Source organism: Lampris incognitus, chromosome 12, assembly GCF_029633865.1.
Source record: "Lampris incognitus isolate fLamInc1 chromosome 12, fLamInc1.hap2, whole genome shotgun sequence".
NCBI classification, from domain to species: domain Eukaryota; kingdom Metazoa; phylum Chordata; class Actinopteri; order Lampriformes; family Lampridae; genus Lampris; species Lampris incognitus.
Window position 1 is genome coordinate 25504590 of NC_079222.1, and position 16713 is coordinate 25521302.

A 16713-nucleotide genomic window follows, 5' to 3' on the forward strand; every position below is an offset into this window, starting at 1 on the left:
CTTCTTTTAAGATAAGATAAGATAAGATAAGATGTACTTTTAATAATCCCCATGGTGCAATGCATTCTCTGCATTTAACCCATCCCAACACACACTGAAACTAGGAGCAACGGGCAGCTGCCTTGCAGCTCCCAGGAACTGACTCCAGTTCTTCTTGCCCTACCTCGGTCAGGGGCACAGACAAGAGTATTAACCTATGCATGTCTTTTGGTTTCCAGGCTAATGAGTTGCTCCAGAGCTCCAGGCAGATGCAGAACAAGGCAGATAAAGAAAGAACCCTTAGAGAGTCACTACGTCTCTACCAGCAAATTAGCCACAGCACAGATCTGCCTCTAGTGTGCTCCCAGTACAGACATGGTAGGAACACAAACACACTCTGTGCTACTTATCCGATCTAGTTTGTGTGTATGCTAATGATGTTTGACTCTCTCAGCCCGTTTCTATGAGGGTGTCCTGGAGCTGTGCCTCACAGCTGCAGACAAGAAGGATCCTCAGATGCTGGGGCCTCACTTCTACAAAAACAGAGAGCCAGAGGAGGACAGGGCTGGACAACTGGCCTTTCAGGAAAGGTAACAGGAAATAGCAAAAAGGATCAGCTAGCTATCACATAGTTCATTTCACTGTTATCATCTTTTGCCCCTCTGTGCTCCCTAGATTATCCTGTTATAAGTGCATCACAGACACAATGCAGGAATTGGTAAACCAGAGCAATGCTGCCCCCCAGTCCCCCAGTGTCCCTAAGCATCCTGGGCCTCCAGTCATTACCTCAGATCCTAATATGCTCAGTAATGAAGATGCCACTGCCCATGTGAGTACACCTGACACATTTCTGGCTAAACAAGCATCAATGATCGGCATATTAAGGTCCTCACTTTTCCTTCCCTGTTCTCTTAGTTTGAGCAGATGCTTGGCCTGGCTCAGAGGTCTCAGGATGAGCTGTTTCACATAGCCCTCTTCAACTGGCTGATTCAAGCAGATCTCACTGACAAGCTACTGCAGGTAAGAGTCTAGCCTAGTATATGTGTGGTGGTTAACATTTGAATCTTGTATCTCACGTCTGAAACTGAAATGTGTGAATTCCTTTACTGATGGGTTGTTTTTAATATTTTTGCTTTCACAAACAGCCCCAGAAATATATTTTATAATATTGTGTGTGTATGTGTGTGTATATATATATATATATATATATACATACACACACACACACACACACACACATAACTTTGTTTAAAGACACACTCAACGTTAGGGAAAGTGCTCAACAAATAAGGAGCAAAATATTCCAGTTAGTCAAGTAAATTCTTTATGAGGTAGTACAAGCCTGTTTCATGCCATAAGCAATCATCAGCTGTCTCATAAAGAATTAACTTGAATCACTGGAATATATATATATATATATATATATAACATTTAATTTATAATATATAATTATATAAAATAAAGCTTTGTTTCCCCCTTCAGGGCTTGACACTTCCTTTTTTCGCTCCTAAATTGAAAAATTTAGGCGCGCATAAAGAACTTAAGCAGCATAATGAAAATTTATCAGATGTTTTTCCTTAATTAAGGGATACGAGGAGACATTTACAAGCAAAATGATTTACTTTATGTGAATACAAAAAGTAAACTAGGTTTTTAATTATTTTTGCTTCAAACTATTTAATTAATAATTATGTAATTATACTTTAAGCTATATAAACGGTATGAGTGGTATGAACACGTCTATAATAGACTATTAATTCTTACCGGGAATCTCCATTGGAAGCAAGGTGTGAGTGGTACGCATTCTGTCATAAAATCCACACTGACTCTGTCTTCTGTAAACGGCTACCCATCCCGGCTGTCAGCAGCACCTCCTGGGGAGTTAAGTGGACAGTGGCTGGCTAACCTGCCTTCAGCAGGCAGCCCGACAGCAGAAATTTACTGAATCGAAATAGTTTACATGTCAGCCCCATGGGAAGAAATCAACAGTTTGTATGTATTGATTCACTGATTTTATTTCCACACCCACCGTAGCGAGTCAGGGGACTCTGCCTATAGGGAAACGGGCAAACTCACAGACAGACTGGGATCCTTGATCAGTCAATGTAGATATGGTTATAAAGTTCAAAACACACATACAGCAGGATATTTGTGTGATTTAAACAGCTGTCTTTGCAGATTACGCTTCAAGAAATGTGACAAAAATAGACTCGAAGCGTAAAAAAACAGAGGGTCCTGTGGATTGATGCACTTAATAAAATGGAAGTGTATCTGTTCCATGAGATGCACGACTGATGGACGTCAAAAACGCTTCTAAAAACTTTTTCTATGTGATTCTGCTTAGTCCGTTTAGACACCAAGGATATCACTGGCCCAGCAGCTTTTGTAAGCAGTGCATTTACCGTGCATTTACCGCTATCGTTGTTGTGTCATTAACCTTTTTGTCAGGGAAAAAAAAAATTAGAGGCTGCTTGGGCTGAATTTTTTATTCACGCACATGCGCCTAAATTCATTTTACAGTTCGCACACATCTATTTTTTAGTCACAAATGCGAGTGAAATGCTGGCACTGTCAAGTCCTGCACTTGTCCAAATGTTAGGTTGTCAGTGGGCAAGATTTTGCTGGGGTTCATACTTGTCTTTATCTAATGCTCAATAGTTTTACATGCATGTCTGCGTTGGCTAGTTTGCAGCGCAGGTTCAATGGGTAAAATGATAATGAACTCACCATTCTGAAACCTGTCAGCCATAATGTGAATTGAGGGGAGTGTCATCTGGTTCTTTAACTTCAGGTTTCTCAGGTTCTTACAAATAAGACTTTATGCCTTTTGTTACTTGTGTATACCAATTTTGTACTGTCTATAGCATATAGTAACCCAGCAATAAGGAATTGCAAATGTCCTACAGATATGCTTCCCTGTCCACACCTGCTGAGCAGGTTGTGATTATAGTTTATCACAACTTAATGGTTACAATTGGGTTAAAAATTTTATGAACCATTAAAAAGACACAGTTATCCCCTCAGGAATATAAGCACTCTTTGAATTCAGTTTCCCAGACATTTAATATTCCTTTAATATTTGCATGTAAGTAAGCATGAATATATTACTTGAAACTTCATTATCATTATTTGTGATGGCATGATGGATGCTTTCGCTTAGATGCACTCATGTGGCAATATCCACAAACAAAATTTTTTTTTTTACACTGACACCAGCTCTTTAAGCTCGACTCAAGGCGGGCACTCTTGAATAATGCCTTGGTGACAATAAAAGCTTTGCCATAATTTTTGGCAGCGAAGTAAGAAATTGATCTTTCATAATGAACTTGGCTCTGAGTCAGCAAGTGTAAAGCCAGCTGTCACATATTAGGGCTTAAGTTCAGATGCCAACTTCAACTTTGATGTACAGGTAAAGAAAGAAGCTACCCTCAGTTTAGAAAAATCTCAAATACTACTACTAACATTACAACTACCAATACTACTACTGCTTCTACTGCTACCACTATTACTACCACCACCACTACTACTACTACCACCACTACGACTACCACTACTACTACTAATATTACTACTACCACCAGTACTACTAAACCAAGCCATTTTTATTGAGTGTCACTTCCCTAAGTCTCTTGATTGACACCAGAGTAAGGGGGGATATCAGCATTCGTATATTATTCCTTCCAATTGTATGCTTTCTCTATGATTTAGGTGAATTCCCCATACCTGGAAGAACACTTGATGCACATGATAAAAAAGGACCAGAATAAGGTGCGCAACATGGACCTGTTATGGCGCTACTATGAAAAGAGCTGCAACTTTGGGAAGGCGGCTCATGTACTGGCACGGCTTGCTGAAATGCGCAGGTTGGCCCGTTTATTTCATTCTAGTGGAAGTTATTCAGTTTTTCTTTACCATATTTACCAAGTTTAAAACATCTTCAACACATCTGTCGTTACCACTTTGATTCCTTTTTTATGTATGGCTCCACTTTCCCCTACAGGCTTTTTTACCGCTAACTTTAAATTGTTTGTTATATTTACCGTTCTGCTAGTAGACACTATGGCATTCACGATTACTGCATTGTAGTAGTAATCAACTATTCCCAAAAAGTAGTCAGTAACGGGAGATGTATCATCTTTTTCTCGACCAATAACAACAATCAATTCTCATCAAAAAGATCTTAAATACATCAAGTAAAGGGTTAACTAATGTAGGCGGGACGAACTTGGGGGTAGATGAAATAGCAGAGTCCCCGATTGGCTCCGAGAGGCTGGTTACAAATGAGCCGCAATCTGATTGGACTAAACCCCCAGCAAGCCTGTCTGAGCTGTTAAATGATTGAATATGGGTCACTTTCCGATTGAGGATAAAAGTATAAAATACAGCTGCGGTTCTTTTCCCACATAATAAGAAACGTTCTGAGAGGTGAATGAGTCTTGCTGAGCACAATTTAACTTATGTAAATGGTTAGCATATATATTAACCACATATGAGTGTGTATTTAAAATTGGTTAAAGTAAAATGAAAGGCTTTTAGGGAAGCAGAGTCCTTGATAGAGTCTGAGAGGCTGTTTACAAATGAGCCACAATTTGATTGTACTAAATGATTGAATATGGGTCACTTTCTGGTATAAAATACCGCTGCATTGCCAGCTGCTGTTTGTTTCCCACATTTTAAGAAACTTGGCGAGAGGTGAATGAGTCTTGCTGAGCACAGTTTAACTTACGTACCGGGTTAGCGTAGATATTAAACACAGATGAGTGTGTATTTAAAATTGATTAAAGTAAAATTAAAGGCTTTTAGGAGGACACTACATGCTCTGTTCCTGTTTTCAACAGCTGCCGTCACTAAAGTCACCAGTCAAAGGGAAAGTTGCCGATTTTTAACCTCAGGTCCGTCCATATATTAATCTCAGTGTTGACTTCTCTATAATGTATGCAATACTAGTCAATGTTGTCTGCATCGCCGTAGCCCGCTGTAGCGACCTGGCTTCTGGCACCAGTAACGTCAGCGGTGAACATCAGCTCTGTTGGCAGGAAAATGTCAATTTCTCTGTCAAAATGATTTGCATTTAAACGGTTATAGTTTCAAAAGACTACACAGACCACTAGCACATACTGGACATGCAGATTATTAGGGGCAGATACCATCGTAATACTGGCCAAAAACGATGCCAATGGCGGTGTTACACCCATGGCCTGCCGGACAGCATCCGGGAAACTAGACCTGCCAGGTGATGGTGATCTGGCGGCATTATACCCATTACCCGCCAAGATTGCCACCGTTGGCATTGTTTATGGTTGTTAAACCCAAACACAGGGATAGTGGGAGTCTTTCCTCCTCTACATACATTAAATTCTTTTTATGTAACATGGCATAAGGTAGAAAACGATTGTTCAGACAACTCTGTTCAACAACAGCCAAAGTTATGACCACCTTCAGTCGTGAGCAGGCCATCTCAAAAGCTCTGATTACATGCTCAGTTGGAAATACAAGATCAACTTCGGATATAACTAAACTACTGTAGCAGTCTTGCCAATAAACACGAATGTCCACAGGTTGCATAAAGTTTACCCACAGCACCCCCGGCTGCATTTCTGCTGTAGATCCATTGCCGCTGCTTTATTACTGCACAGTGCAAAAACCACAGATGAACAATTAGTCTTAATCAGTGGTTCCCAAACTGGGGGGTGCGCCCCCTAGGGGGTCCCCAGAGTTATAAGGGGGAGTTAAATATACATCACTTTGGGTGGACACTGTGAAGTTGTTATACTCCAGCAGATGGCAGTAATGCAAAATTTATGGATGCCAACCACTGTACAACAGCTTGAAAATAGTTTTATTTATAAAGGGGGGGGCTGCAGAAAGAGTTTGGGAAATACTGATCTACAGCTATGCACGGTGTCGGCTAGTGGTTTTGGTAGTCAACTATTCTGTGAAACCCTAGTACACACAGCTGAGTGCTGCAAGATGGTCCTGAAACATTGACTTGAAAGATATTGACTATAAGTGGAGTCATGCTTCAAATTGTGTTTCAGTGGCTACACAGAAACAGCCATAGTCACAACCAGCAGTTCTCACAAGAGAATGTTGATTGCTATTAGTTTATCCTTTTCTTTAATTGTAAGCATTATTTAACATCAGATGCCCAGGACAACAGATTTTGGTACCGTATTGTTTTTCATCATGTGTTTGTTAGAAAGTGAATTATTGCACAAAAGTAAAACTCTAAAACCCATTTGCTTATTTGTTGCCTCCGGTGAACACACAGCACTGAGATCTCCTTGAAACAGCGTTTGGGATACATTTCAAGGGCTATCCTGTCTGCCAAGAGTTCCTTCAGCATCTCTGGCCAGGGAACTCACGGGGAATTCCTCCATGAGCTGGGGGAAAAGATGGAGGTATTGGGATAGATAGACTTGAGCCTATTGTGAAATACAACATGATTCATATTTATATTCAAAATGATAATTTTGAAGACATATTTCTTTCTATTTATCTGCTTTCTCCTTATCCTAGGTGGCACGTATCCAAATACAGATCCAGGAGACCCTAATTGAACGGTACCCCTTTCATTCCTCAGTGATGAATGCTGTTTCTCAGTTGGACTCAGAACTTATGGATATTACCAAGGTATTAAACAATTATCTATTGGGAACTGACCATAAAATATTACCCGGGCTGGTGGTTATTGATATGTATTTAAGATCACCCAGTTTGTATTTTGTCCATTTACCTACCTTACGAAATAAGGAATTGTCTTTTTTTTCATATATTTTTGTGTAGCTCTATGGAGACTTTGCTTGTGGTTTCAATTTGTCGGAATGCAAGCTAGCCATCATTCACTGTGCTGGACACTCGGACCCAGTTCTAGTTCGTGGACTGTGGCAGGAGATCATGGAGAAAGGTTTGTATCATATCTTATACACCTTAGACAAGTCTATCCTGTAAGATACTGTGGATAATACTTTTTTATGCAGTATTCTGTATTAGATATAGCTAAAACATGTTGTATATCCTGTATTTCAGAGCTGGGTGATAAGGTAGCCATGAGCCCAGCAGACAGAATGAGGGCTCTCAGTTTAAAACTGGTGTCATTGGGTAAAATCTACATTGGAACCCCAAGATACTTTCCTTTAGGTATGTATCCTCATCTAACTACAGTAAAGCCTACTTTTCTCTCCTCATGATGATTATTCACTATCCTGCTTACAATTTTTTTTAGTATTTTTAACAGGCAATTACATCATTTAGGTCAACATGTACTATACTCCTATGGGTACTATGGTGTTCTCCTATGGGATAATGCAGGTATTCTTGGCAGTTGTCTAATTTTCCTCCAGTGGCTTGGAGAGAAGGCTTTGTTGTATACACATACACGCACATACAAACACATACAAACACACACACACACACACACACACACATTAAAGAGTATACATTGCTAGCAAGTGCCTACCTGTATGTTTTTCCAGAGTTCCTGGTTACATTTTTGGAAAAGGAGGTATGCCGACTGGATTTGGATCCTGGCTTTGTCACCCACACCATGCAGGAGATAGGAGTGCAATTGCCTCGTCTTTTGGAGGTCTATGACCAGCTCTTCAAAGCACGGGTACACTGTTTAAAAAATTATTTGTCGTTATTTCTGATATTATTGTAGTAGTTGTATTTGTGGAAATGGAAAAGAATACTAATTTCATCTTTTGATTTAATGACTAGTCCATAAAACATTTGTCCTTGTTTGTGACTTCTGCCTCTAGGATCCCTTTTGGCAGCGTCATAAAAAGCCTCGTCACTTGGTAGAGTGCATCCATGTGCTTCTGTCGGGATATGTGAATGACCCCAGTAGAGTACCAACCTATGACAGGTATAACATCCCTCAGTGTTTTGACCCAAGTTTCTGGGCTGTTGTGTTGCTCAACACATGTCAGGGGCATCCATATAATGTGTACACCGATCAGCCAAAACATTAAAACCACTGATAGGTCAGTGAATAACATTGATTATCACGTTACAATGGCACCTGTCGGGGTGGGATATATTAGGTGGCAAGGTAACAGCCAGTTCTTGAAGTGGGTGTGTTGGAAGCAAGAAAAATTGGCAAGCGTAAGGATCTGAGCAACGTTGACAAGGGCCAGATTGTGATGGCTAGACGACTCGGTCAGAGCATCCCCAAAACGGCAGGTCTTGTGGGGTTTTCCCGGTATGCAGTGGTCAGTACTTACCAAAAATGGTCCAAGGCAGGACAACTGGTGATCTGGCGACAGGGTCATGGGCGCCCAAAGCTCATCGATGTGCATGGGGAATGAAGGCTAGCCCATCTGGTCTGATCCCACAGAAGAGCTACTGTAGCTCAAAATGCTGAAAAAGTAAATACTTGCTATGATAGGTGTCAGAACACAGTGCATCACAGCTGTCTGTCTATGGGGCTGTGTAGGTGCAGAGTGCCCATGATGACCCCTGTTCACCACTGAAAGCACCTAAAATGGGCACGTGAGTGTCAGAACTTGACCACGGAGCAGTGGAAGAAGGTGGCTCGGTCTGATGAATCTTTTTTTTGTTTTTGCGTCATGTGGATGGCCGGGTGCGTGTGCGTCGTTTACCTGGAGAAGAGATGGCACCAGGATACATTATGGGAAGAAGGCAACCTGGCGGAGGCATTGTGATGCTCTGGTCAATGTTCTGCTGGGAAACCTTGGGTTCTGTCATTCATGTGGATGTTACTTTGACATGTGCCACCTACCTAAACATAGTTGCAGACCAGGTACACCCCTTCATGGCAAATGGTATTCCCCATTGGCAGTGGCCTCTTTCAGCAGGATAATGCACCCTGACACACTGTAAAAATTGTTAAGGAATGGTTTGAGGAACATGACAAAGAGTTCAAGGTGTTTTCTTGGCCTCCAAATACCCCAGCCAATTGATCATCTGTGGGATGTGCTGGAAAAACAAGTCCGATCCATGGAGGCCCCACCTTGCAACTTGCAGGACTTAAAAGATCTGTTGCTAATGTCTTGGTGCCAGATACCAAAGGACACCTACAGAGGTCTTGTGGAGTCCATGCTTGGATGGGTCAGAGATGTTTTGGTGGCACAAAGGGGACATACACAGTATTAGGCAGGTGGTTTTAATGTTTTGGCTGGTCAGTGTAGTTATTTATGATGGGTATAACATATAGTTATGTGGTACAATGTCTGCTTACAAGCTTCATCTGTTGATATTGAGTTCCATTTTACCTGACACTTAAATCAAGCTGAGTCGCTTCAAGAAGAATGAGGTTTCAGTCATCAGAATGGATTGCCTTGGAGACTGAAGAGGGTTTTGTGGAACTTGATGAAAATCCAATATAGAGTTTAGCATGCATTACCTTACAGGTCTTAACAATTTCCATATTCATAATACCTAGTCCTGGTCAATTTGCCAGTTTCAATGTACAGAATACAAACTTATCTGCAGTCGTCTTGAACTGGCATAATGATACACATGGCCTACATGTCTGACCAGTGTATGGGTTTGTAGGCCATGCATCACATTTGAATAAAATGCGTTGATGCTGGCATTAAATGCTGTATTGATGTGGTTAATTATCATATCAATACACTCGTCTTACAGAATGACACATTCACTTTTCAATGAACAAGTATAGCCCGTAACAGTAATGACTAATCACAGAACGGTGAATCAGTTGTCTGGTTTCATATGAAACCAATCATTGTTTTCGGTTGTTATGGCACTGTATTGTTTATAAGGGTGGGATACCTGCAGCCAGTTGAGACAGAAGATGAGTGATGAAACGTTTCCGTCTAGAAACTTTGTGTTGAGACGAGCTGATTCAGCTCTCTGTGATTTCCTTACCTGGATTATTAAGCATGCAGAAAGACAGTAATGACTAATTGTCCCGTTTGCAGTCTGTATTTTTTGAAAATACTATGCTCTAAGTAATAAAAATTGAATTTAATTGCTTAAGATGAAATCAAATGTTATTTTTTTGGTGAGTTGGTAGATGATTTGTCAAATTTAAAAGCAAATTGAGAAGTAATGATGAAACTACTCAGTACAGTAGTCAACAGTCAAGTGGTGTTTTAGAAGTCTGTCTGTACCAGTAATGAAAAGTAGTTGAGCAAGGCACATATCAACCCTGAGCCCTCTCTTGACTGATTTGCGTTGTGTGGTACGTGACTCCAGGATATCATCTTGCTCTGTTATGGGTAACAATGTTATGAGTAACATAAATTTGATCAAGTGCACAAGCCATTTTTAAGGATGCTCTTCAGAAATAACATCATTAAATGTAGTACATAGACATACAACAGTAACTCACTATTAAAGGATGATCTTATAAACTTGAAAACTAACTCCTTCAATACTTTTTTCACAAAACGGTGAGAAATTGTGTCCATTGGTTAACTTTGCCTAATAACCTGTGTTGCAGACGGCGATTTACAAATGTTTGCCTTGACAACATTTGCGGTTACCTGGTGGATCTGCAGTCCCTGAGCCCAGACTCTGCCTTACAACAAACTATCAGCAACTTTAAGGCCCTTCAAGCTAAGCTGGAGAAAATTCACTGAGGTCACGAAGAATCATCGTAAGAGCACATAGGCGGCAGTTGGAGCCTACAAGCACTGTTGGCGATGTAGATGGATTAACGTCACTATAGCATGACATAAAGGTCTGTTTCCCATACATGTGTTCGTTTGATTTCCTTTGCGCTTATCTGCCTATTGTTTTATACTTGTTTTTAATAGATACTTGATCATTAAAGTGAGTTCAGTTCAGCCTTTGATGGAGACATCAAATTTTAACTTTAACCAGTCTGCTGTTTTTTTAATTTTTTTTTTAAAGTAGTTATTTTAATGTGTGTATTTGTGCTACATTTAAAAGCTAAGTTGACATACATATTTGAAAAGGAAGCTGCTTTTGGCCACCATTTTTATTGGTTTTACATAACAGCTGATTGACTTAAAGTGAAAGTATTTAATAACATCGGTGAAAGTCTGCTCACTGTTGACTTCCAGGTAAAGGCTTTTAATGTAAATTTAATACACACTTATTGCAGATTAATTGCCCCAAGATGTTCAGGTTTGAATTTACTTGGGACCCACTGATTTTGATAAGTGAAGCGCCCCTCTTAACAGCAGTCAGATAAGTGTTGAGTTGTAATAAAAATTTGCACATATGGCACTCAACTGCTAATGACTGGCGACACCTGGCAGGGGTGTATTTTTTAAAACTTCTTTGTAAAACTTGACAGTTGTGTTTTTCTTGTAAGCGAGTGAGTTTTATTGTTCGCGTGTCTTTTAATACTTTTTCATCTACAACATTTTTTTTTGGCATTCCCCCCCAATTGTACTTGGCCAATTAATTACCCTATTTTCCAAGCCGTCTTGGTCGCTGCTCCAACTCCTCTGCTGATCTGGGGAGGGCTGCAGACTACCACATGCCTCCTCCGATACATGTGGAGTCACCAACCGCTTTTCACCTGACAATGAGGAGTTTCGCCAGGGGGACGTAGCACATGGGAGGATCACGCTATTCCCCCCAGTTCCTCCTCCCCCCTGAACAGGCTCCCTGACCGACCAGAGGAGGCGCTAGTGCAGTGACCAGGACACATACCCACATTCAGCTTCCACATTCAGCTTCCCACCCACAGACACGGCCAATTGTGTCTGTAGGGACGCTCGACCAGCCCGGGGGTACCACGGGGATTTGAACCGGCGATCCCTGTGTTGGTAGGCAACAGAATAGACTGCTACACTACCCGGACGCCGTTATCTACAAATATTTTTGCTTTGATATACTTGTGTGTATATATTATGTCCACAATGGCCTCTTCAGCCAAAGCTTTATTATGTTGCGTCTAACTTCGGTGTTCCTCACCATTTGCAGTGAATACATCTTATTCATTATATATTCATTTCTAAGATGTGGATGAGTGCTTTGTGGTTAGATTTTTTTAATCTGAATTGCTATATTGATAATTTGATATTTTTAAATTTGATATTGATAATTTTTGATCAAATAAAACTTTTGTTCTATTGTCTTATGTTGAATTATTGAAAACAAAAATGACTCCCTAAATATTTACTCCCTTCGAAGGTCTTTTTTTTAAGAGAAGAGAAAAGACTACTTGTCTTACAGCTAGAAGACAGACACATGCAGGGAGTGGTGGTTGAAGAAATGTTCCTTCTGCATTTTTCCCCATCCTGCTGTCCGTACTCAGCCAGGAGCAGTGGGGCAGCCCTTTCCTTCGGCCCCCGGGGACCAATTTCTATCCTCCAGGATAGTAGGGCATTCTGCATGTTTTTATTTGGGATTCTTTTTTGATGTTGGAGAAAACCCATGTGAGCATGGGGAGAGGATGCAAACTCCACACAGAAAGGCCCCTAGTCAAGAGATAATCCACCTGAGCACAGCGAGAACATGCGGAGTACACACAGACAGCCGCTGCACACTGGATGGCCTGGGGAGAACACACGAACTCCCCCAGTGCCAACCAATTGAACTCAGGACCTTCTTGCTGTGAAGCAGCTGGGCACTGTGCCACAATCACATTCACTCATATCAGAAATTTAGAGGCATGCTTGTCAGCAGTGAAAATATCATCTAACCTCTTACTACTTAGTTCTGAAAAAAAAATAGATGCTGGTTATTGACCCTGCTAGACATGACCAAGTAACAGTATCTCTTGACAACGCTAATCTCCCAAAGTTCCCAGCCAAAAATCTGGGAAGTTTTTTTTTTTTTTAATCATCCCTATCTTATGAATTTCACATTAGAGAAATCACCAAGATCTTCCTTTTCCATCTACGAAAAAGTGGCATAATTCGGTCTTTTCTGTCCACGGCTGATGCTGAGATGCAGATCCATGCTTTTGTTGTCATCCAGATTAGGTTGCTGTAATGGTCCTTTTTCCAGCCTGCTGTACGCCAGCACTAAAAACCTTCAGTTGGTCCAGAATGATGCTGCTGGAATATTAACTAATTATAAAGAAGTTGATCATGTCACACTGATTCCAGCCTCCCTTCATTGGCTCCCTATTCATGCAGGATCTGACTTTATAGTACTACTACTAATTTATGAAATATAGTAGTACTATTGAAATCAGTCTTTTTGATGGTGGCAGAAATTGTGTATGTTTGTCAAGGTCAAATGTTGCCACAAACTTTAGGATAGATTGAATGCAGTTTATGCTGCATGTTTATTTAATTTTTATGAATGCCCTGTGATGGCCTGGTGGCCTGTCCATGGTGTCTCCCTGCCTGCCGCCCAATGGCTGCTGGGATAGGCTCCAGCATCCCGTGAGCCTGAGAGCAGGATAAGCGGTTTGGATAATGGATGGATGGAAAAGTATTCGTACTGTACCTCCCTCTGAGCACAAGTGCCAGTGCCTACTATGATGACAATTTACTACAGATAAAAAGAACAGTCTAGGTACAGGTAGTATAGGTAGTGTCATGGTAACTTACAAGGATATGGACCTAATGAGTCATTGACAAGCAATGCAAAATAATCAATCATCCTAGAAGTTTGATAAAACCAGTCGCTGATTTTGTTTTGAACCCTTTGTGACTCATATCTCAACACAAACCAAATTTCCACATCATTAAAGTTTCTATGAATCAGATTTTTTTCCCAAATTGACTTACACACTGAATTGTAATGAGGCAAAAGAAAATATTACTAACAAACCTTAAAAACATTAAATTGAAATTTTGATGTTTCAGATTTTCATGACTTGTGATTGGTTGAGTGGAGTGGTTCATCTTGCTTTTGATATATATGTATATGAATCCTGATTTTTTTTTACAACTTAAGTCACATGACTGTGAAATGTTAACTAAATGTAAAGCTATTTGCTTTGAAATGTAGTGAAGCATAAGTCAAAAGCCTCCCAAATTTGGTATACTTAATCAGGTACACATGCCTGAAAAATGTACTGAAGTGCTGTAAAAACTTGTACTTCCTTACTTTCCACCCCTTGCAGATAATCCTTTTCTTAACAGAGCAGCCTATCAACAGCAGAATGAAACAGTACAGCAGAACAGACATCACAGATGGTTTCTGCCCCCTGCATGAGCAAGAAAGCTTTTTAACTCCGTGGAGGACCATGTAAGGGATGATGCAGGTGTAGGAGGCTGCAAGATAGCCTGCCACCTCTCACTACTAACGAGGTGTGGATGTTGCTGGTGATATGCAGAAGGAGATGAGTCAGCCAGCAGACCAGGAACACTGGCAGCAGCAGCAGCCACACTTTTGGCTGCCCTCACCTGTGAACTTGAACTTGGATTGGAGTTAGCTGGAAGCTGACTTAGTTGTGCAGGATTTGGCGGGACTCTCCCTGTTAACTGCACTGTGGAAGGGTGAGCGGGGGTAAGTATGACCAGATGGTCTCTCATCAGTACAGGAAGTAGCGTGTTAGTGCGGGAAGTAGACAGGAAGTAGAATGTTAGCGAAGGAGGAAGAATGCGGTCACTGGAAGTACCTGGAATCCCCGGGTCACCGGCTCCGCTCAAACTTATCATATTTTTTTTTCTCTGACTATTGTCATCCTCAGCTGTGCCTGTGTTTTTTTCAGTTATGACCCCGTATGTGTTTCTGATTTTGTAGTTGAGTGATGACAATCTGGACACTGGCGTAGACTGTCCTAGCAATAGGAATAACATTAGCTACAGTTGATACCTCATAGGTTTGTCTAACAAATGGGTGAGGGAAATCATCTACACAGTCTTCATGGCTCTCGTTCACACCCTCCACTGTGACAAAAAAAAAGTGGGATACTGAAGTCCACTGTCACTGTCCATCTACCAGCTAGCAAGCAGGCCACCAGACGAAGGCTGTCCAGCAGCACCGGCACACCTCCACGCTCCAGAGAACCGACCAGCTTCTGACACTGATCAATGAGGTAGAGAAGATGCTGCTGGTTTCTGACAGATTTGGCCATGGCAGACTGCGGACTGATGGTTTCTGGGAGAAATGTAATGGTTGGCATAACCATGCCACAGTAAAATTCTCCCAGAAACCATCGGTCCGCAAAGTCTGCAGTGGTGTCAGGAAGGTCTACCAGGTAGTTAGTGATGAGGCTGCAAACCGCCAGACTGATGAAAAGAACTTCACAGGTGCGTATTGGGGACTTGGGCCCTGGTATGGAACAGATGGCCAGTTATTTCCAAGGATTCCCACAAGAAACATCCCTCCTCTGATAATGGATTCAGTCCACTCCTCTGCATCCATCATTTGATAAGCAACTGATTCCGAATGATGTTTCAAATTACTGTAACTGATCTTGCAGTTTTCCAGCTGAGGGTTGTTCCCATTTCCCCGTACTGTGAGATGCTTTGTTCACGAGTTATTTATCAAGGAGGCTAACAAGCTAAGTCCAATCAGATTGCCGGGTTCAAAGCACGTGGCTCATATTTTGTTCAGTTTTAACACCACAGAGCTTTGATCAGGTAGTCCCTCTGAGACTAAGCATTTCTTTAATGCTATATCTACCATTTAAGTGTCATCCAATGGTATGTTGTCCAAACAACAAAATGTAAACAAACAGAATTTGAAAGGGTCAAGTGATTTTTTTGTATAGGTTTACATCCATCCATCCATCCATTATCCAAACCGCTTATCTTGCTCTCAGGGTCACATGGAGGTTGGAGCCTAACCCACCAGTCATTGGGCAGCAGGCAGGGAGACACCCTGGACAAGCTGCCAGACCACCACAAGGCCGACACACATTCACACCTAGGGACAATTTAGTACGGCCGATTCACCTGACCTACATGTAACTTGTGAGGAAGGGAAAATGGGAGAAACCTCTGGGTGAGCAACAGGAGAGATCCCTCTTCCTCTTATATATCTATCTCTCTATTTATGTTCAAGTTCAACTTTATTGTTATATGTATTTGGAATACAATGAAGTTCTTGAACTCTGGCTGTCTGCCTTCACACAAGGACACCCCCCCAAAAAAAACAAACAGAGTATGTACACATGAATTCATACATTATATAGACAATATACAGTACATGATAACACAACAATGTAAGGTGCATATGGGTGCATCAGCTGTTCAGCAACCTGACTGCCTGTGGAAAGAAACTATTACTGAGACGGGTGGTGTGTGATCTGATGCTCTGGTAAGGTTTTTAGATGGATGGAGCGAGAACAGAACACAAGCAGGGTGGCTGGTGTCCATAATGATGTTTTGGGCTTTCCTTTCGCAGTGAATATGATGAAGCTGTGGTAGTTCCATGCCAGTGATTTTTGCTGATGTCTTCACAGTCCTTTGCAGCAGTCTGCAGTCCTGAGCAGCCAGGCTGCCAAACCACACTGTGATACAGCCTGTCAACACACTCTCCATGGTACTGCCATAAAAGTTCATAAGACGCCTCAGAAAATACAGTCTCTGCTGTGTCTTCTTGAGGATGCAGTTGGTGTTGAGAGACCACGTGAGCGTGTCTGTGATATGTACACAGAGAAATCTAGAACTGTCCGCAATTTCAACAGATGAACCGTTGATTGAAATAGGAATATGATAATCTATGATCTTTCTAATGTCAACAATGATTTATTTTGCCTTGCTGACATTTAGAGAGGGGTTGTTATCATGGCACCATATGGTTAAACCTTCCAATTCCCTCCTATAGGCCCTCTCATCACTGTCACTTAGTAGTCCAATCACTGTGGTGTCATCTGTGAATTTAATGATGCTGTTGTTGTCACATTTGGCAACACAGTTG

General features: G+C 41.3%; 2 protein-coding genes across 2 annotated transcripts in view; one reads left to right on the plus strand and one right to left on the minus strand.

Annotated features, from left to right (window-relative positions):
- nup155 (nucleoporin 155) overlaps positions 1-12006 on the plus strand; it is a 35536-nt gene extending 23530 nt beyond the window's left edge. The window contains exons 23-34 of the mRNA XM_056290602.1: positions 219-357; positions 434-569; positions 655-808; positions 895-999; positions 3688-3842; positions 6251-6380; positions 6499-6612; positions 6766-6886; positions 7009-7119; positions 7455-7591; positions 7740-7846; positions 10412-12006. Coding sequence (XP_056146577.1) covers positions 219-357; positions 434-569; positions 655-808; positions 895-999; positions 3688-3842; positions 6251-6380; positions 6499-6612; positions 6766-6886; positions 7009-7119; positions 7455-7591; positions 7740-7846; positions 10412-10550 — 1548 coding nt within the window. The 3' untranslated portion in view covers positions 10551-12006. The remainder of the gene's footprint in view (positions 1-218; positions 358-433; positions 570-654; positions 809-894; positions 1000-3687; positions 3843-6250; positions 6381-6498; positions 6613-6765; positions 6887-7008; positions 7120-7454; positions 7592-7739; positions 7847-10411) is intronic.
- A 108-nt stretch (positions 12007-12114) lies between these two features.
- LOC130121581 (uncharacterized) lies at positions 12115-15213 on the minus strand. The gene is given in 7 exon segments (XM_056290427.1): positions 12115-12120; positions 13951-14140; positions 14142-14212; positions 14214-14464; positions 14565-14752; positions 14754-15141; positions 15144-15213. Coding segments are annotated over 7 exon segments (1164 nt in total).
- Between the last annotated feature and the right edge of the window lie 1500 nt (positions 15214-16713).